The sequence below is a fragment of the Oncorhynchus nerka genome, linkage group LG22 (assembly GCF_034236695.1).
Source record: "Oncorhynchus nerka isolate Pitt River linkage group LG22, Oner_Uvic_2.0, whole genome shotgun sequence".
Classification (NCBI taxonomy): Eukaryota; Metazoa; Chordata; class Actinopteri; order Salmoniformes; family Salmonidae; genus Oncorhynchus; species Oncorhynchus nerka.
The window spans coordinates 39,817,160-39,838,601 of NC_088417.1; the positions used below are offsets into that span (position 1 = coordinate 39,817,160).

The 21,442-nt window shown below is 42.1% G+C and overlaps 1 protein-coding gene across 8 annotated transcripts in view; it reads right to left on the minus strand.

The window, feature by feature from the left end:
* LOC115105159 (voltage-dependent L-type calcium channel subunit beta-2-like) overlaps nt 1-21,442 on the minus strand; it is a 146,307-nt gene that overhangs the window by 63,278 nt on the left and 61,587 nt on the right. Inside the window, exon 1 of one of the 8 annotated variants that reach the window (XM_029626839.2) lies at nt 13,332-13,634. The exons of the other annotated variants lie outside the window; for them this stretch is intronic. Coding sequence (XP_029482699.2) covers nt 13,332-13,364 — 33 coding nt within the window. The 5' untranslated portion in view covers nt 13,365-13,634. Of the gene's footprint in view, nt 1-13,331; nt 13,635-21,442 lie in introns of those variants that run through there. 8 annotated transcript variants of the gene reach the window in all.

Genomic DNA, 21,442 nt, shown 5'->3' on the forward strand with positions numbered 1-21,442 from the left:
CCAGCTGCAGTCTTAAAATGGATCGTAACCTTGAATGCAACACTAAGATGTTAAAACCTTTCAACTCCAATTGAACCCTGTCTATTTTTAGTCTCTATCTGTTCATTACAAAATGAATGGGGAAAAATATATGCCGATAGGTGTGCTATTAGCAATAAGTATTATCACCTGCAGCCCATCTGATGCAGTATAGTGGTTATAAATAACTAGGCTGAAGCATGGGGTTGCCTACCTGCCTTTACCATTGTGCTAATCATTAGCTAGATCCCCAATGGGGTATTTTAACTAGTTAGCATGTCCAGTGTTGATATATTTTATCTCCCCCAAAAACTTGTATAAACAATTTGTAACTTTCTGGGCGACCTGACCAAATTCACTTAGAAATGTGTGTTTATAGATCGGTCATTGGTATTGAAAGCATGTCTATGTGCGCAATTTCTATGCTCTCAGTTATTAAAGCTGCAAAATGTTACTTTTTGGGCAACCCGACCAAATTCACATATAAACGCATGTTAAAGATATGACATTCTCATTGAAAGCAAGTCTGAGGGTGTTTTCACATACAGTGAGGGAAAAAAGTATTTGATCCCCTGCTGATTTTGCACATTTGCCCACTGACAAAGAAATGATCAGTCTATAATTTTTATTTTTAGGTTTATTTGAACAGTGAGAGACAGAATAACAACAACAAAATCCAGAAAAACGCATGTCAAATGTTATAAATTGATTTGCATTTTAATGAGGGAAATAAGTATTTGACCCCCTCTCAATCAGAAAGATTTCTGGCTCCCAGGTGTCTTTTATACAGGTAACGAGCTGAGATTAGGAGCACACTCTTGAAGGGAGTGCTCCTAATCTCAGTTTGTTACCTGTATAAAAGATACCTGTCCACAGAAGCAATCAATCAATCAGATTCCAAACTCTCCACCATGGCCAAGACCAAAGAGCTCTCCAAGGATATCAGGGACAAGATTGTAGACCTACACAAGGCTGGAATGGGCTACAAAACCATTGCCAAGCAGCTTGGTGAGAAGGTGACAACAGTTGGTGCGATTATTCGCAAATGGAAGAAACACAAAAGAACTGTCAATCTCCCTCGGCCTGGGGCTCCATGCATGATCTCACCTCGTGGAGTTGCAATGATCATGAGAACGCTGAGGAATCAGCCCAGAACTACACAGGAGGATCTTGTCAATGATCTCAAGGCAGCTGGGACCATAGTCACCAAGAAAACAATTGGTAACACACTACGCCGTGAAGGACTGAAATCCTGCAGCGCCCGCAAGGTCCCCCTGCTATAAGAAAGCACATATACATGTCCGTCTGAAGTTTGCCAATGAACATCTGAATGATTCAGAGGACAACTGGGTGAAAGTGTTGTGGTCAGATGAGACCAAAATGGAGCTCTTTGGCATCAACTCAACTCGCCGTGTTTGGAGGAGGAGCAATGCTGCCTATGACCCCAAGAACATCATCAACACCGAACACCATCAACACCGTCAAACATGGAGGTGGAAACATTATGCTTTGGGGGTGTTTTTCTGCTAAGGGGACAGGAAAACTTCACCGCATCAAAGGGACGATAGACGGGGCCATGTACCGTCAAATCTTGGGTGAGAACGTCCTTCCCTCAGCCAGGACATTGAAAATGGTTCGTGGATGGGTATTCCAGCATGACAATGACCCCAAACACACGGCCAAGGCAACAAAGGATTGGCTCAAGAAGAAGCACACTAAGGTCCTGGAGTGGCCTAGCCAGTCTCCAGACCTTAATCCCATAGAAAATCTGTGGAGGGAGCTGAAGGTTCGAGTTGCCAAACGTCAGCCTCGAAACCTTAATGACTTGGAGAAGATCTGCAAAGAGGAGTGGGACAAAATCCCTCCTGAGATGTGTGCCAACCGGGTGGCCAACTACAAGAAACATCTGACCTCTGTGATTTCCAACAAGGGTTTTGCCACCAAGTACTAAGTCATGTTTTGCAGAGGTGTCAAATACTTATTTCCCTCATTAAAATGCAAATCAATTTATAACATTTTTGACATGTGTTTTTCTGGATTTTTGTTGTTGTTATTCTGTCTCTCACTGTTCAAATAAACCTACCATTAATAGGGCTAGCCCTTTTAATACTGCCCCTTCTGGAGGAATTCGGTACCCATATAAAACATGATACATTTTTGTCAAAAGTTGCTAATATATGCATATAAAAAATATTATCGAATAGAAAACACTCTAAAGCTTCTAAAACCGTTTACATTTTGTCTCTATGTAAAGCAGAAGTGTCAGGGCATGCATTCTCCCAAAGTCTCTCTTGTAATGGAAAAAGTTGCCACCACTTTGACGTCATCGTATACGCACTTACCAAGCAGTTATAACCATGGGAACAGTTTCTACGTCTTCAGCGCGAAGCCTGCTTTCGATGAGGCGTGTAACTGTGAGAATCGCGCGCTCACGAGACGTTCAGCGTGCCGAAAGGTCTCGGTCACGCCAAAAAAAAGTTTACCCAATGCGCGCTCTGAAGTTTTTCTCTCTTTTCCTCAGGATCGATTGAACAACGTGTGTGTGTCTGTTCGCCCTCACGATTGCTGTAGATCTTTATAACATGTTAAGGCTTAATTATGAACATAGTTTGACAAGTTTACTCGACATATAATGTATACTTTCGACGTTTTGGTGCGCATCCACTATAAATTTGCATACATTTCGACCGAAATGTGGCTAGTTTGAGAACCGAAAGACACAGACTTGAAAACTGAACGCTAACTTGGTGAGTATTAACCCTTCCAGGTCTTCTGATGGAAGAACAGCAACGGTAAGGGAATATTTATGTGTTAATTTTGGGTTTCTGTCGACTCCAAGATAGAGGAGTCATTATGCTAAATGGGAGCGCCGACTCCTTATTATAGCCTAGTGAACGCAAAATGTAACGTTAAAAATAAATGTAACACAGCGATTGCATTTAGAAGAAGTGTATCTTGCCATACATATGTAAAACATGCATATTTAGTCAAAGTTTATGATGTGTATTCCTTGTTAGCTGACGTTATCTGCCGGAGCTATTTCATTTCTCCTGACATTGCAGTAGCATTTTTTGAACGATGCATAATTGTAAACAGAGATTTATGGATATATATTGCAGATTATTGAAAAAAAATGAATGTACTGTGTAACATGTTATATTACTGTCATCTGATGAAGATTTCAAAAGGTTAGTGAAATTATTTTTCTTTTAATCCTGCGTTTGTTGATTGCATATTTTTTCCTACTTGGCTATGCTAATGAGGTATGTCTGCAGTGGTGGTTGGACATAAATATGTGCTATGTTTTCGCCGTAAAACATTTTAGAAATCTGACTTGCTGGGTAGATAAACAACTTGTTTATCTTTCATTTGAGCCATTTTTCTTGCTAATCTGTGGAGGTTAAATATTTTTAGGATTATTTCTTGCGTTCCCTGCGCCACATTACAGCTCAGGGGGGGTGGGGGGGGGGGTTCCCAAATGGGAACTAGTGGCCCCAAGAGGTTTTAAAATTATAGACCGATCAAATACTTTTTTCCCTCACTGTATAGCCCTCTTTAAAAGAACCGATATCAGTCCTCTTGAAAGTGAACTCTAGGGTAAATAAAAGCGAAATAACTCGGTTTTCTTTGCATTCACACTGCCCTTTCCTTTGAATGAGGACTCAGACCTCTTGCTGGTTAATTTCACCTCTGTTGAGGTCTCAGTCCTCTTTGCAATCACATTGCCATGATTTATGAGAACTGAGACCATTTACAGATGTGCATTTTGGGTATTCAAATCAAATAATGTCTTAAAATTAAGCACATTAATCCACTTTACAAGGGGTGTAAGAGCCTAACTGGCAAACATACGCAGCGTGTGAGTTTCAAGTTTGGGAAAGATCCTTTAGATTTGCACATAGAAAAAGATGGCAGCCCCTGCGAATTAAAAGCAGGGACAGGAACAAGCTAAACACAAAATGTTCCCTGCACCAACTGAGGAAGAAACAAGTTTGAAGAAGGTTTTTGATTAACCAAAACCAAAAACTGTACAGACGTGATGCTGCTAGCAACACTGCCAGTCCAGAATGCATGTTTGCCTCCCTAGTATGACACTCACAACTTGAATACGCCTTAAGAGGAATATTTGTCTCGCTTAGAACGCACAACAACAAGCCGACTAGATAAATTGATCAACTATTCTACTATGGGGTTGTCTGGTTTTTCTAGTCATTAATAGTTTTGCTTGCAGAGAAAAAGTACATGTGGACTGTTCTTGCAGCTTCAAAGCGCACCTGGCAGAAATATTGTTTTGGGGGCGTGGTGGAAATAACTGCAGCGGAGACACTGTTGTGTACCCACATGTTATTCCTAACAATGGAGTCATTATATTCAGCTATATAAAATGATGTCCAGTAGCTAGTGTACAGCAGGATGAATTAACTTGTTAGATCACAGCCACATTATGTCCATACTTACATTTACATTTACATTTAAGTCATTTAGCAGACGCTCTTATCCAGAGCGACTTACAAATTACTCCATCTGTTATTTAGTAACCTGGGGTTAACTTCCTCATATCAAGCAAATACATATCAGGCACTTTATGAAAAGGTGAAGAAAAACAATTAGCTGCTGGTGGACTATGGTGTTACTTAGCTAGAGGTAGGCTGGACAATAGAACGAGTCAGAATTCACCCAAGGTTGAAAAATAGCAAAAGAACGTTGGCTAGCTGGAACATTAGCGCAAGCCTATAGCATATGAATGGAGTCAAACGTTCACAGAGCCTGTGTCACGACTTCCGCCGAAGTCGGTCCCTCTCCTTGTTCGGGCAGTGTTCGGCGGTCGACGCCACCGACCTTCTAGCCATCGCTGATCCATTTTTCATTTTCCATTGTTATTGTCTTGTCTTCCATCACACCTGGTTCCACAATCCCATCAATTACATGTTGTGTATTTATCCCTCTGTTTCCCCTCATGTCCTTGTCGGTGATTGTTTGTTGTATGTATTGGTGCAAGTTATGTTCTGGTGTGCGACGGGTTTTGCACCCTCTTATTTTATTTGGTATATTTTGGTTTTCTGAGTTTTTGTATATTCATCAAACTGCTCCGTTTATACCAAGTTCCCTCTCCTGCGCCTGACTTCCCTGCCACCAGCACGCACCCTTCAAAGCCTGTTTTGACTGGAGTGAAGCTTAGAATTCCATTTAGCCGAAATGGCACCAAAAATGTATCCCTTTTGATTTTACCACTACATTCTGTTCTTAGGAGGAAACTGTAAAATAACAACTTGTGTAGAAAGTCAACATCAGCACCTCGATGGTGCCAAGTGTGCTTATGTCTGCATAACGAGGAAGTAGGAATGGCAACTTCTGACCATTTCTGGTCTAGCGTTTGATGACAACGTAATACACTGCCCAGGCTTACATAATTAGAAAGAGGAGATTCTCATGATTAAAATGGTGTCCGACTCAAAAAAAATGTAAATGTACACATTGCGAGATATTTGACGATTTATACCAGCATGCCTCGCCATAGGAAAACAATGGGTGGAGCTCAGTGTTCTAAGGGCAAAAGGTAATTTGTGGCTAGTGTTTGATGAGAACGGAATACACTGCCCAGACTTACACAATTAGAAAGAGGAGATTCTCATGATTTAAAATGGTGTCCAATTCAAAACAAAATCTAAATATACACATTGCGAGATATTTGCCGAAATAGACAGACATACCTATATTTCCTTAAAGGGAACAACGGGACGACCTCGGGAGTTCCATGAGTAATTTTTTGTTGTTTATATTTTATCTACAAACAACGTGGGCAGGTCTCATCGCAAAGCAGGCATTGTGACGTAGAACAATACGCTGGGAATAGAATGTTCGGAAGGCGAGTAGGTGCTCAATAAAACTAATAGGAGCTGGCAGGGTGAAAAATGCCCTAAAATAAGGCCCCCTTTTTCGTGATTACTTCAAAACTACAGCAAGTGGCTGGGACATATGGTAATATTATGAAACTGGGCTCCACGGTGGATGCAATTAACTAGTTTTTATCCGAAAAAAAGCATTGTTAAAAATGTGATGTGTCCAGCCTACCTGAGGCGCGACTGTCCGCTTTTCGTCTTACAGACAAACTTTGCTTGCTAACAAGCAATTAGATAGCTAGCTTACTTTAGCAAGTAGATTCCACTCACCTCAAGGTATAGTATGGCTAATTAATCTATGCTTATGTATGAAGTTGAAGCTGGGTTTCCCAAGTCGCTCGGTGCTTACTGTTCAAGCTGACTAGCAAGCTAAACAGACAACTCAGAAGCACATCTGTTTAATGTCATGCACCCAAGAAGACTCAACCAATCACACGATACAACACTGGATTGGCCAACGGTCATGACTAGAAGGGATACAGCTTGTCAAATGAACGTCTAACGTCGGTTTACTTCAAATCAAATCAAATCCAATTTTATTTGTCAAATACACATGGTTAGCAGATGTTAATGCGAGTGTAGCGAAATGCTTGTGCTTCTAGTTCCGACAATGCAGTAATAACCAACAAGTAATCTAACTAACAATTCCAAAACTACTGTCTTATACACAGTGTAAGGGGATAAAGAATATGTACATAAGGATATATGAATGAGTGATGGTACAGGGCAGCATACAGTAGATGGTATCGAGTACAGTATATACATATGAGATGAGTATGTAAACAAAGTAAACAAAGTGGCATAGTTAAAGTGGCTAGTGATACATGTATTACATAAGGATGCAGTCGATGATATAGAGTACAGTATATACGTATGCATATGAGATGAATAATGTAGGGTAAGTAACATTATATAAGGTAGCATTGTTTAAAGTGGCTAGTGATATATTTACATAATTTCCCATCAATTCCCATTATTAAAGTGGCTGGAGTTGAGTCAGTGTCAATGTCAGTGTGTTGGCAGCAGCCACTCAATGTTAGTGGTGGCTGTTTAACAGTCTGATGGCCTTGAGATAGAAGCTGTTTTTCAGTCTCTCGGTCCCAGCTTTGATGCACCTGTACTGACCTCGCCTTCTGGATGATAGCGGGGTGAACAGGCAGTGGCTCGGGTGGTTGATGTCCTTGATGATCTTTATGGCCTTCCTGTAACATCGGGTGGTGTAGGTGTCCTGGAGGGCAGGTAGTTTGCCCCCGGTGATGCGTTGTGCAGACCTCACTACCCTCTGGAGACCCTTACGGTTGAGGACGGAGCAGTTGCCGTACCAGGCGGTGATACAGCCCGCCAGGATGCTCTCGATTGTGCATCTGTAGAAGTTTGTGAGTGCTTTTGGTGACAAGCCGAATTTCTTCAGCCTCCTGAGGTTGAAGAGGCGCTGCTGCGCCTTCTTCACGATGCTGTCTGTGTGAGTGGACCAATTCAGTTTGTCTGTGATGTGTATGCCGAGGAACTTAAAACTTGCTACCCTCTCCACTACTGCTCCATCGATGTGGATAGGGGGGTGTTCCCTCTGCTGTTTCCTGAAGTCCACAATCATCTCCTTAGTTTTGTTGACGTTGAGTGTGAGGTTATTTTCCTGACACCACACTCCGAGGGCCCTCACCTCCTCCCTGTAGGCCGTCTCGTCGTTGTTGGTAATCAAGCCTACCACTGTTGTGTCGTCCGCAAACTTGATGATTGAGTTGGAGGCGTGCGTGGCCACGCAGTCGTGGGTGAACAGGGAGTACAGGAGAGGGCTCAGAACGCACCATTGTGGGGCCCCCGTGTTGAGGATCAGCGGGGAGGAGATGTTGTTGCCTACCCTCACCACCTGGGGGCGGCCCGTCAGAAGTCCAGTACCCAGTTGCACAGGGCGGGGTCGAGACCCAGGGTCTCGAGCTTGATGACGAGCTTGGAGGGTACTATGGTGTTGAATGCCGAGCTGTATTCGATGAACAGCATTCTCACATAGGTATTCCTCTTGTCCAGATGGGTTAGGGCAGTGTGCAGTGTGGTTAAGATTGCATCGTCTGTGGACCTATTTGGGCGGTAAGCAAATTGGAGTGGGTCTAGGGTGTCAGGTAGGGTGGAGGTGATATGGTCCTTGCCTAGTCTCTCAAAGCACTTCATGATGACGGAAGTGAGTGCTACGGGGCGGTAGTCGTTTAGCTCAGTTACCTTAGCTTTCTTGGGAACAGGAACAATGGTGGCCCTCTTGAAGCATGTGGGAACAGCAGACTGGTATAGGGATTGATTGAATATGTCCGTAAACACACCGGCCAGCTGGTCTGCGCATGCTCTGAGGGCGCGGCTGGGGATGCCGTCTGGGCCTGCAGCCTTGCGAGGGTTAACACGTTTAAATGTCTTACTCACCTCGGCTGCAGTGAAGGAGAGACGGTCCAGAAATCCACGGTTTCTGGATAGGGAATGTTTTTATCGTTGCTATGGGAACGACATCTTCAACGCACGTTCTAATGAACTCGCACACCGAATCAGCGTATTCGTCAATATTGTTATCTGACGCAATACGAAACATGTCCCAGTCCACGTGATGGAAGCAGTCTTGGAGTGTGGAGTCAGCTTGGTCGGACCAGCGTTGGACAGACCTCAGCGTGGGAGCCTCTTGTTTAAGTGGTCAGCTTTTCCGAAAGGGGGGCGGGGCAGGGCCTTATATGCGTCGCGGAATTTAGAGTAACAATGATCCAAGGTTTTACCACCCCTGGTTGCGCAATCGATATGCTGATCAAATTTAGGGAGTCTTGTTTTCAGATTAGCTTTGTTAACATCCCCAGCTACAATGAATGCAGCCTCCGGATAAATGGTTTCCAGTTTGCAAAGAGTTAAATAAAGTTCGTTCAGAGCCATTGATGTGTCTGCTTGGGGGGGGATATATACGGCTGTGATTATAATCGAAGAGAATTCTCTTGGTAGATAATGCGGTCTACATTTGATTGTGAGGAATTCTAAATCAGGTGAACAGAAGGATTTGAGTTCCTGTATGTTTCTTTCATCACACCATGTCTCGTTAGTCATGAGGCATACGCCCCCGCCACTCTTCTTACCAGAAAGATGTTTGTTTCTGTCGGCAAGAATAATGCTAGGGAGTGGTGCACGGTGTGCCCGTCTCCGGAGTCTGACCAGAAGACCGCCTCTTTTCCCTCTTTTTCGGAGTCGTTTTTTGGGGTCGATGCATGGAATCAATTCCGTTGACCTGTTTGTAAGGCAGAACACAGGATCCGCGTCGCGGAAAACATATTCTTGGTCGTACTGATGGTGAGTTGACGCTGATCTTATATTCAGTAGTTCTTCTCGACTGTATGTAATGAAACCTAAGATGACCTGGGGTACTAATGTAAGAAATAACACGTAAAAAAACATAAAACTGCATAGTTTCCTAGGAACGCGAAGCGAGGCGGCCATCTCTGTCGACGCCGACAGCTTCTATCTCAAGACCATCAGACTGTTAAACAGCCACCACTAACATTGAGTGGCTGCTGCCAACACACTGACACTGACACTGACTCAACTCCAGCCACTTTAATAATGGGAATTGATGGGAAATGATGTAAATATATCACTAGCCACTTTAAACAATGCTACCTTATATAATGTTACTTACCCTACATTATTCATCTCATATGCATACGTATATACTGTACTCTATATCATCGACTGCATCCTTATGTAATACATGTATCACTAGCCACTTTAACTATGCCACTTTGTTTACATACTCATCTCATATGTATATACTGTACTCGATACCATCTACTGTGTATCTTGCCTATGCTGCTCTGTACCATCACTCATTCATATATCCTTATGTACATATTCTTTATCCCCTTACACTGTGTATAAGACAGTAGTTTTGGAATTGTTAGTTAGATTACTTGTTGGTTATTACTGCATTGTCGGAACTAGAAGCACAAGCATTTCGCTACACTCGCATTAACATCTGCTAACCATGTGTATGTGACAAATAAAATTGGATTTGATTTGATTTAAAGGTTCCTTTTTTCATTTTAGCTCATTCTAACCCTAACCCTTTACCTAACAATAACCTAATTCTCCTAACCTGCAACATTAATGATCCTTACCTGCTGCATAGGTTCTCCTAACCTGCTACGAAAAGTGTAATCTAACAAAAACAGTATGCTATCTAGTCCACACCCTGGCCATGTGCAAGCATTTGTTAGTTCGTCCATCACTGCAGTGAAAATGACTAATGTAAGGTTTCTAGATACACACCTACATCTAAGCCCGCCCCCCACCAACCTGAAATCCAATCGAGAAAAAAGAGACTCAAAGGTGCCAAGACTTGAGAGAGAGCAACTTGAGAAATTAAGAGTGAAAAGTAGACAAATCCTATGGCGAGGCATGCTGGTATAAATTTGATGCTTTCACATTTATTTTTTTACACATGTTTCTTGGCCTGCAGTTCTCTATTTTTTGATTCAGACATTTTTATGTTCTGCTCACGGGACAAGCTCTTCTATCTCGACTAAGTTTCGTCGCGGGACACATCCTCTGCACTCTCAACTATGTGTTCGCTTCACCTTGCTCGACAGCGGTATCATGCGCGCAATGGACTTTAATGGCTGATTTGACGCGATACGTCCCCAGAACACATATTCCCCATGGAGGCAGCGGTTCGATCCCCATTCCACCACTCACTTTCTCTGCTATATCCCTCTCATCTGCCCCCCCCCCCCATCTACATTTCTAAAATATGTGTGTCATTGGTATTTGCAGGCCAGTTTGAGTGGAACAGCAAACAGCAGCAGATTGGGAAGAGACAGCTGTTCAGGTACTCCCCTGTCTGTCTCCAGCTCTCTCTTACACCCCAAAGAGTCAACTAGGGAGCAGGAAGATAGACAACAGCATCTGCCACAGACACAGACTCCCAGACTCATAAGGACAGACAGAGACAGAGGCACAGACACAGACACAAATCAAAGTAGCACAGAAAGGTAATATATTTTTAGTGATGATCCAGTGTCAGTAATGCCCTTTAACGCCAACCTTTCACATGGACAGAGTTAATTAGGAGTGCAGAAGTTGATGACAGCATCCCAAATGGCACCCTATTCCCTATATAGTGAGCCCATAGGGCTCTGGTAAAATGTAGTGCACTAAATAGGGAATAGGCAGACATTTGGGATGCAAAAATATCTTATGTGAGGCTACTCTTTGTAGTAAGATGGGTTATTAGAAGATAATGCATGATGGCAGTGTGTGTATGTGACATGACCCATACACAGACACACATTCACATTCCTTCACACTCTTCACATACGTTGCGGCTACTCTCTGTTTATTACCTATGCATAGTCACTATACCCCTAGCTACATGTACATATTACCTCAACTACCACGACTAACCCGTACCCCTACACATTGACTCGAAACTGGTACCCCCTGTATATAGCCTCATTATTGTTGTTTTTCTGCGTTACTATTTATCCTTCAGTTTTTTAAACACATTTTTCAACCAAATTGGTTAAGAAAGCATTTCACGGTAAGGTCTACTCTTGTTGTATTCGGCGCATGTGACAAATCAAAATTGACTTGGTGTCTATTTCTGACTGTCATCAACACACAGGGTTCTGCCAGCTTTCAGCACTGTATACTCAGTCACATCAAACACCATTTAATATATTCACAACGCACACGCATGTACAGACATTCCTAAAACACACAAACATGCACACGCACACACACACGCACAGGATTGTTTCAAGGCACAGATCTGGGGAAGGGTACTAATACATTTCTGCTGCATTGAAGGTCCCTAAGAACACAGTGGCCTACATCAGTCTTGAATGGAAGAAGTTTGGAACCAACAAGACTCTTCCTAGAGTTGGCCGCCTGGGAAAAACTGAGCATGTTTTTCAGCGGCAGGGACTGGGAGACTAGTCAGGATCGAAGGAAAGATGAACGGAGCAAAGTACAGAGAGATTCTTGATGAAAACCTACTCCAGAGCGGTCAGCACCTCAGACTGGGGTAAAGGTTCACCTTCCAACAGGACAACGACCCTAAGCACACAGCCAAGACAACGCAGGAGTGGCTTTGGGACAAGTCTCTGAATGTCCTTGAGGGGCCCAGCCAGAGCCCAGGCTTGAACCCGATCGAACATCTCTGGAGAGACCTGAAAATAGCTGTGCAGCGATGCTCCTCATCCAACCTGACAGAGCTTGAGAGGATCTGCAGAGAACAATGGGAGAAACTCCCCAAATACAGGTGTGCCAAGTTTGTAGCGTCATACCGAAGAAGACTGTAATGACTGCCAAAGGTGCTTCAACAAATTACTGAGTAAAGGGTCTGAATACATATGTAAATGTGATATTTCCATTTTATTTTTAATACATTTTGCAAACATTTCTAAAAACCTGTTTTTGCTTTGATATTATGGGGTATTGTGTATAGACTGATGACGAAAACAAACTATTTAATCAGTTTTAGAATAAGGCTGTAATGTAACAAAATGTGGAAAAAGTTAAGGGATCTGAAAACTTTCCGAATGCACTGTAGCTGACTAACTGACGTCCATTCAAGTTAAGGGGTCACAAACAGTTAGCTGAATGAACTAGAGTGTAAGAAATTCACTACAGAAGTCTTGCATGCACTTAAAGGATGTCAGTAAAGTCTCATTGAATCCAAACTATGTAGTAAACCTCGAAATGGTCCGTTCGTGTTTAAAAATTATTATTTTTTTACACTGTAGATGTTGCTTTAATAGTCTCCATTAAAGAAATACAGTCAGACTATAATGAATATGATACGGAGATATTTACAGTGAGACATACTTGGATGAACAAACTGTACCGCGAGGAAGCAGAGGCAGAGAAACAAAATACAAGGAGTTCTGAACAGCCACGGTTAAAGAAAGTTTTTTTTTTTCAAAGGCTTTACGTTCACTAACTAAACAGTCTCTGTAACCGGAGGACCAGGCATGTCCCTGGTGTTTATTTTCCTAACTTCACACCAGCCATTAATAAACTGACGCGGCTTTCCACCTTTGGCTAGCAACGTTGAGATGCAAATCCAGACAAGATGCCCAAACAATCCACTACCCGCAAAATGACCTCCGTTGCATGCTACATAAGAGCCAGAGTCGCGACACTCTCACGCAACAAACTGACTTCCAGGAAAAGTTCTAAGGAAACAAAATAGGAAGCCTAACATTACGCCCTTTGGAATTTGGTCAAAAAACAAAACTCTCCAAGATTCCAGAACTCTCCTCCATTGTTCAGAGAGGAGAGTGAGAAAGAACAAGATAATTATTGCTGAATCTGTACAGCATACAGATTCAAGAAAATGTAGGCTAAGTATGTTTGCAGTACGTGTCTGTGTTGGGAATACTTTAAAGGACTTACCACGTCGGACTCCTCACTGCCAGAGAGATACATATCTGTCCTAACCGGCTCTGCTGTTTCTCTGCTCTCCTCTGCCCAGCTCGGAAGAAAAACTCATCAACTGCTGCCCATCTCCTCCCAGTCCCGCTGGGACAAACTCTTACTTACTACTCCTTGTCTCCTTTCAGTAAAACCCACTGAAACTACATAGAGGAGAGGCCTCTTGCACTTCCTCTTTCAAACTGCAGTCAATTGAACCACAGAGATTTGGGAGTTTCAGCCCTTGTATGACCCAGTCCTGTCCTGTCTTTCTGGGAGAACACTCCTTCGGTGCTCTATGACCGTTCTCCAGTCCCCGAAAACAAGCCCCCGCCCCTGAACCCCCCCACACACACACACACACACACACACACACACAGCTAGGAAGTAAGAACTCTGGCCAACAAGGCAGGCCTGAAAATTCCAGAATGCAACAAAAGCAGCTGCAATAGCTTTTAATGTGTGTGTGTGTGTGTGTGTGTGTGTGTGTGTGTGTGTGTGTGTGTGTGTGTGTGTGTGTGTGTGTGTGTGTGTGTGTGTGTGTGTGTGGGAGGGAGGGAGGGAGGGGTTCAGGGGGCGGGGGACTTACACTTTTAGGAGAGGAAGGGTAAAGACTTAACCTAATGTACGTAGAGGCCCAACACATGTTCCTGAAACCAAACTTCAGGAAATAATTATCTTTACTATGTTGAAAATATGCCATTTACCAGAGGCTTGATCAATTTAGGAAAGGACACAAAAAGGGGTGAATGTACTTTGAACATGTTTCAATCATCAAGATAATGAAATGTGTGATGGTTCTCAAAGAATTTGAGGAAATATTTTTATAATATATAGCATATCTTGCTTTCTTTCATCATAGTTAAAACATAGTTAAAACATAGTTCTAACAACCACCAATTGAGTACAACATGTTCCTAACATACATGTAGCCTAAACCAGACAGAGATCCTATTGTTCTATTTAATTATTGTTCTATTTCAGTTTGTATTTAATTATTAAATTAAAGCTTATTTGTTTTATAAACAGATTTGCAGATATTAAAGCAGGTGCAGCAAAAAAAAGAATGTTTTTATTTGATTTAACAAGTCATAAATTATTTTTTTACAATGACCCCGGCCACACCCTCCTCTATCCCGGACGATGCTGGGCCAATTGTGCGCTGCCCTATAGGACTCCTGGTCACGGCTGGTTGTAATACAGCCTGGGATCGATCCAAGGTCTGTAGTGACTCCTCTAGCACCGAGATGCAGTGACTTAGAACGCTGTGCAACTCGGGAGCCCCTGAAATACGTGAAATACTTGTTTCTAGCTCCAGCGATGCAGTAAATGTCTAACATTACAATACTAGTACACAAATACCTATGAAATATTTAGCAAGAATCACAAGAGTGGGTGATATTGTAGTCAATAAACAATATTGTATTCAGTCAATAGCTGACAGTCAAATTAGGTGATTGGCAGTCAGTGTCCCAGCGAGAAAATCTGTCATGCTGATGATTTTCATTGGTGGCCATGAAGCCTTTACTTAGTTTTCTATAGTTTGGGCATTCCTTTGGTATTTTTCCTATTTATGTTTTGTCACCATCTGAACAACTATTAATCTGCTTGGACTGGCCCGATCAAGAGGTCAAGAAGGAGCTGGCCCTGGACCTATGGTAAGGTAGCTGTCTCCTGGGTACATGTACATTCAAAACCTGGTCGCATATGCTTACTTCTCACATGTATGCACAGATCAAATCAGGTTACAGACCGTGAAGCTAGACCTAAAAAAAAAATTGCAAAAAAAGTGTGACACCAGATGAGCAAATCCCATGACACACCACTCCTCCTCAGCCTCCTGGCATTGCCCAGATGTTTGAAAGCCATGGGGAGAACCACGTGTTTGGTGGGTAAATCCTACGAGATTATGTGACCACGTTTGGTCTGCTTTAACCCCTTTACAAGGATTCTAATCCAGAGTGGGTGCTGGGCACGTGGATCAGTGTTAGAGACTGTTGCCTTGTCAGGACAGTCATCCATGACCACCACCTAAGCCCCTTTTTGAGCCAGGAAAAACCCTGAGGTACTCTACAGAACACACCTGGTAACCTGGTTATATACCTGGTTATATAACACTTTCTGTTATACCAGATCTAAGATATTGGATATTGTCTCCAATCGCTGGTGCACACTAACACAAAGGTCTGCTCACATCGACTAGACACTGTTCCCCAGACTTAGGCCCTGTATCGAAAACATCTATCTTAAAACAGTGCCATACCTCAACATATTGCCCTAGTTATCTCATGGTCAAAGGCCCACAAGCAGAACTAATAGTAATCTGGGGTGAGCAAGGGTGAATCTGCTGCTGGAGAGGAGAGCAGGGCCATGGCTAATTAGGCTCCATCTGCCCTCAGGTGGACCAGGATGTGTGTCCCCCAAAATGGCACACTATTCCCTATGTAGTGCATTACCTTTACCAGAGCCCATATGGTACACTCACTATAAAGACAATAGGGTGCCATTTGGGACGCAGGGAAAGGTCTGTTCACACATAGTGTGAAGACAGTAGATTGGAGGTGTGAACTAGGCAAGTCAGTTAAGAAGAAATTCTTATTTTCAATGATGGCCTAGGAACAGTGGGTTAACTGCCTTGTTCAGGGGCAGAACGACAGATTTTTACCATGTCAGCTCGGGAGATTCAATTTTGCAACCTTCCGGTTACTAGTCCAACGCCCTGACCACTAGGCGACCTAATTCCTGTTGTTGGAGTGAATGACTGCTTTATTCTCATACTCATCTCATGTAACATCTGTAGCGTTACAACACTCCGATAATTTACCCCAAATTCCCAGGTGTTCCAGAAGAATCCCAGTTGGAAGATTCTAGGAAGAATTTCCCTACCCTAAACATCTGAGAGTCTGTAACATGTAGCTTATTTAGGATTACATTTGCCCTAGTGCCTTTCATGTGATAGAGAAAGAATTCTGATCATTCTGTACGTCCTCTTTTATTATTAGAAAAGAATGTATGCGAGTCATTCTTGGGTTTTTATTAGGAGGATGTGGGTGAGCTCTCTGCGATTGACTAACTAGTGGGCTGTGTGTGTGTGTGTTCGTGCGTGCGTGACATATATCAATAATTTGTGTGGGTGGAGCCAAACTTTGAATAGATCAATTGCCCACTCGCTCTGCCAGTGTCGGGTATCAAATGCCCTAGTTACCTTTGACTTATTGATTCACACACATACTGATGCAGTGACGCAAACAAGCATTACATGCATACAGCGAGGTCTCTCCACAACAGCTCATGAAAGAAAAAGGCAGACACTTTTATCCAGGTGAGTAGTGGGTGCATACAATATAGTATGGGTTGCCCCACACAGCTCATGGTGAATATTTACAAAATATGAACTCTCATGAACAAACTGGCATAACGTGATCCTGTCTAAAGTACATGTAAAATAGATGGAGACTGGTCCCAGTTAGCCTACATCTGCATCAATACTGAGGCTGTGTCCGAAATGGCAGCCTATTCCCTATACAGTTCATTACTTTTGACCAGGGCATTAGGGTATAGGGAATAGGGTACCATTTGGGACAGATCCTGAGAGAGTAGGTGACTGACTGGGAGGTGTGGTAAGTGGAAAACACACATTCCCACTCAGATTCCGGCTGCTCTCATTGGGTAAAATAATAATGTGGACGGGTGGCAGTGCCCTGTGGCATTCCTCTACATGGCTTCCATTCCATCCAAAAATAAACTACCCCTGTCCGTGTAATTATATTCATTATTATCTCAAAAGCTAAACTGATCCTAGATCAGAACTCCTACTCTGTGACGATTTGTGAATACGGACCCTGAACATACAAAATCAAATCTATCTTGTTTAACCTCCCAAACAAGTTCAAAGAGCTCTAATTGACCAATTGCACAATGATGTAATAAATCATAATGAACTATTTGTTTTCTTCCATTGTAAATCTGTACACTCCCAGTAAATGAGAGTGGGCCTTTTTACAACGTCAACAATACCAATAGTGTCATACTAATGGGCTAGAAGAGGCCTCTATTAGATTATTGGAGAGTTTGCGCTAATCTCTAGCACTTCTTCCTAGGTGGGTTCATCTTGCCAACACTCTTATTATACAAATTAAATGCTCCAAGATTACACTCTGTGCAATAAAGCTAGCAAGGGACGGAGAGAGAGAGAGGAGGGACACAGTACAGGCAGGTCGGCCACCAGGCAGATAGTAAGAACCGTGCACTATGCCTACCTGTATATTGCAATGGAATGCTGTATCTCGCAATATCTTGGCTTGCAATGTCTCACAACTTCAGTAAAGCAGGGCCTATCATCAATGAATAGGTTAGGATATTCTACACGCAACACACTGATTTTTTTTAACATAAAGGATCCAAGCTTTGTTTAACTTCTTTAGGATAGGGGGCAGTATTTTCACGTACGGATGAAAAGCGTGCCCAAAGTAAACTGCCTGTTTCTCAGGCCCAGAAGCTAGAATATGCATATAATTGGTGGATTTAGATAGAAACACAATAAAGTCTATAAAACTGTTAAAATCATGTCTGTGAGTATAACAGAACTGAAATGGCAGGCGAAACCCCGAGGACAAACCATCCCCCCCAAAAAAGAATTTCAGCTTACCACTGTTTTCAATGGCTTGAACTCTAATTATAAGCCCAAGTCCTCCCAAATTGCAGTTCCTAGGACTTCCACTAGATGTCAATCGTCTTTAGAAAGAGTTTCAGGCTGGTTTTTAGAAAAATGACCCGGAAATTGTAGTTTTTCTAGGTGGCTCCCATTTTGGCTTTAGTGATTCCAAGCGCGTGGAGGAAAGCGCGTTCTTTGTTAATCTCCGGTAAAGACAATAACGATTCTCTGATTTAAATTTATTTGCGTATTAGGATACCTAAGGAATGATTATAAATGTTGTTTGACTTGTTTGGAAAAGTTTATTAGTAACATTTGGGATTCATTTTGTATGCATTTTGATAGAGGGAAATTGAGTGGATTATTGACTGATGCGTGCCAGATAAACTGAGTTTTTATGGATATAAAAAGGACATTATCGAACAAAAGGACCTTTTGTAGCCAATTTCACTGTTACGGACAATTTATGTTTGAGACTTTACTGAGCTGGAGAAACTTATATCTTTAACACGAGCCCAAGCACTTCCACAATGTTTCCCCAGATCAAGTATGAGTACATTGCGCATCTCTAGGCAGAACAGGCCTTGCACGATATTTTCCCCCTGGCATTGTTGTTTTCCTAACAAATAATAACTGTGTACCTACTTCCTATCAAAGTAAGAGCTTCATTTTCTCTATTTCATGTTGTCATTTCTACTGTAGCATACCGTATACATGTATGGAGCATAAAGTATTTACCGTTTTATTCACGTTTTCAAGTACTGGTTACAAATCATGCAGGGAGATTCTTGCATAGATTGTAATGGACACATATGATGTGTGTAAGATACTTTTTTAAAGGTTGTACTGATTATGATGAGCAAATTCTAAGCTATTTGCCATCTATGAGTGGCGCCATGTTTGTGGACTTCATACAATGCAATCTGGTTGTCACGTAAGTGTCTGTCAGACCAAGGATGTTATTACAAAAAAAAAGGTGAAGCGATAGTTCACTCGACTGATTTATGGTGCTTTCAAGACAACTGGGAACTCTGAAAAATTATCTTGTGATCAGTGATCTTCAGGTCGGAAAGTCTGAGCTCTAGAAAGAGGCCCGAGTTCCGGAGTTGGAATTCCGAGTTGGATGACCTCTCAAAACTATTTTTCCCAAGTTGTTTTGAACGCGGCATCAGATTGTTACTATGGTATCGCAGGGTTGCTAGCTCAGACCCTCCCTTCCCAGGGGTTTTATTTAGCTTATACACTTCTCCTGTATTTGCACCCCATTTATTGATAAATCCCCCATCATAGTAATATTTCCCCCACGATACCTTCACCCATTTCTACCCCCCATGGACTTGAAACCCCCCCACAAATTAAACCCCCCTAAAATGGTTTCCTCCCTGTTTAGCTTTCACGCTATGGTTAGGCTAGGCAGTAGGCTTGTATTTGGGGTGATGATCTGTGAGGTGATAACTTTGTGATTTGCTTTGTGATTTGTGCTCCAGTTCTGGTATACACTGTAACAAGTACATCGAAGATTTGTAATATGCTAAAAAGTGGCCAAACTAAGTTCATATTCTTCAGGCAAATGGCGCAGCAATCTTTGACTTTGTTCAATTGCGTCTTACAGTGAATGGCATTCTGGGATTAAAACCTCTTGGTGTTAGGGGGCAGTATTTTAATTTTTGGGGAAAAAAAAGTTCCCGTTTTAAACAGGATATTTTGTCAGGAAAAGATGCTAGTATATGCATATAATTGACAGCTTTGGATAGAAAACACTAACGTTTCCAAAACTGTAAAGATATTGTCTGTGAGTATAACAGAACTGATGTTGCAGGCGAAAGCCTGAGAAAAATCCAATCCGGAAGTGCCCCAGGTTTTGAAAGCGCTGCGTTCCAATGACTCCCTATTCAGCTGTGAATGTACCATCAACAAGCTTCCGCTTTCTACGTATTCCCCAAGGTGTCTACAGCATTGTGACGTAGTTTTACGCATTTCTGTTGAAGAATAGCCGTAGGCGGCCACATTGCGTAAATGGTCACATGGTGGCTCTGAGAGAGATTCTCGCATAAAATACAGAGGTATCCATTACTCCAATCGGTCCTAGTGAAAAACGAATTGTCCCGACGGATATATTATCGAATAGATATTAGAAAAACACCTTGAGGATGTATTCTAAACAACGTGTATTCTAAACAACGTTTCTGTCAATATTATGGAGCTAATTTTGAATATTTTTTTGCGTTGTGGTGACCGCAATTTCCGGGCGATTTCTCAGCCAAACGTGAAGAACAAAAGGAGCTATTTCGCCTACAAAAATAATATTTTGGGAAAAAATGAACTTTGGCTGTCTACCTGGGAGTCTCGTGAGTGAAAACATCCGAAGTTCATCAAAGGTAAATGATTTAATTGGATTGCTTTTCTGATTTCCGTGACAAAGTTGCCTGCTGCTAGCAAGGCATAATGCTATGCTAGGCTATGATAAACTTACACAAATGCTTGTCTAGCGTTGGCTGTAAAGCATATTTTGAAAATCTGAGATGACAGGGTGATTAACAAAAGGCTAAGCTGTGTTCCAATATATTTCACTTGTGATTTTCATGAATAGGAATATTATCTAGGAAGATTTATGTCTGTTGCATTATGCTAATTAGTGTCAGATGATGACAACGGTCCCGTTCACGGGATGGGGTGTCACTACAGGTTAAGGAGTTTTCACTTATCAAACATAAACAAGCATGCCTGCCATCATAACAAATTTATCTGCTGTTAACCTCTTGCTTCTACTTGGGACGCTTGCGTCCCAACTAGAGCTCTGGAAATGCAAATGCGCTACGCTAAATGCTAATAGTATTAGTTAAAACTCAAACGTTCATTAAAATACACATGCAGGGTATCAAATTAAAGCTACACTCGTTGTGAATCCAGGCAACGAGTCAGATTTTTTAAATGCTTTTCGGCGACAGCATGAGAAGCTATTATCTGATAGCATGCACCAATACACTACAACACAAAAGCACAGCAGGGGACGTAAACAAAATAATTAGCATTTCGGCGTTACACAAACCGCACAATAAAATAGAAAACAGTCATTACCTTTCACCATCTTCTTTGTTGGCACTCCTAGATGTCCCCTAAACACTATTGGGTCTTTATTTCGATTAAATCGGGCCATATAAAGCCAAGATATCGTTATATGTAGACTGTGTGATAAACGAAAAAAACAGCGATTTCACAACGTAACGTCATTTTTTAAAATTCAAAAAGTAGACGATAAACTTTCACAAAACACTTCGAAATACGTTTGTAATGCTACTTTAGGTATTAGTAAATGTTAATAAGCGATAAAAATCATCCTTAGGCGATGTAAAAATCATTAGCTGTCGTCTTGGAAAAAATTTCACGAGAGAGCTCTTCCGGAATGATCTGGGCGGAGACCGGAGGTAAGTGGTGCCCC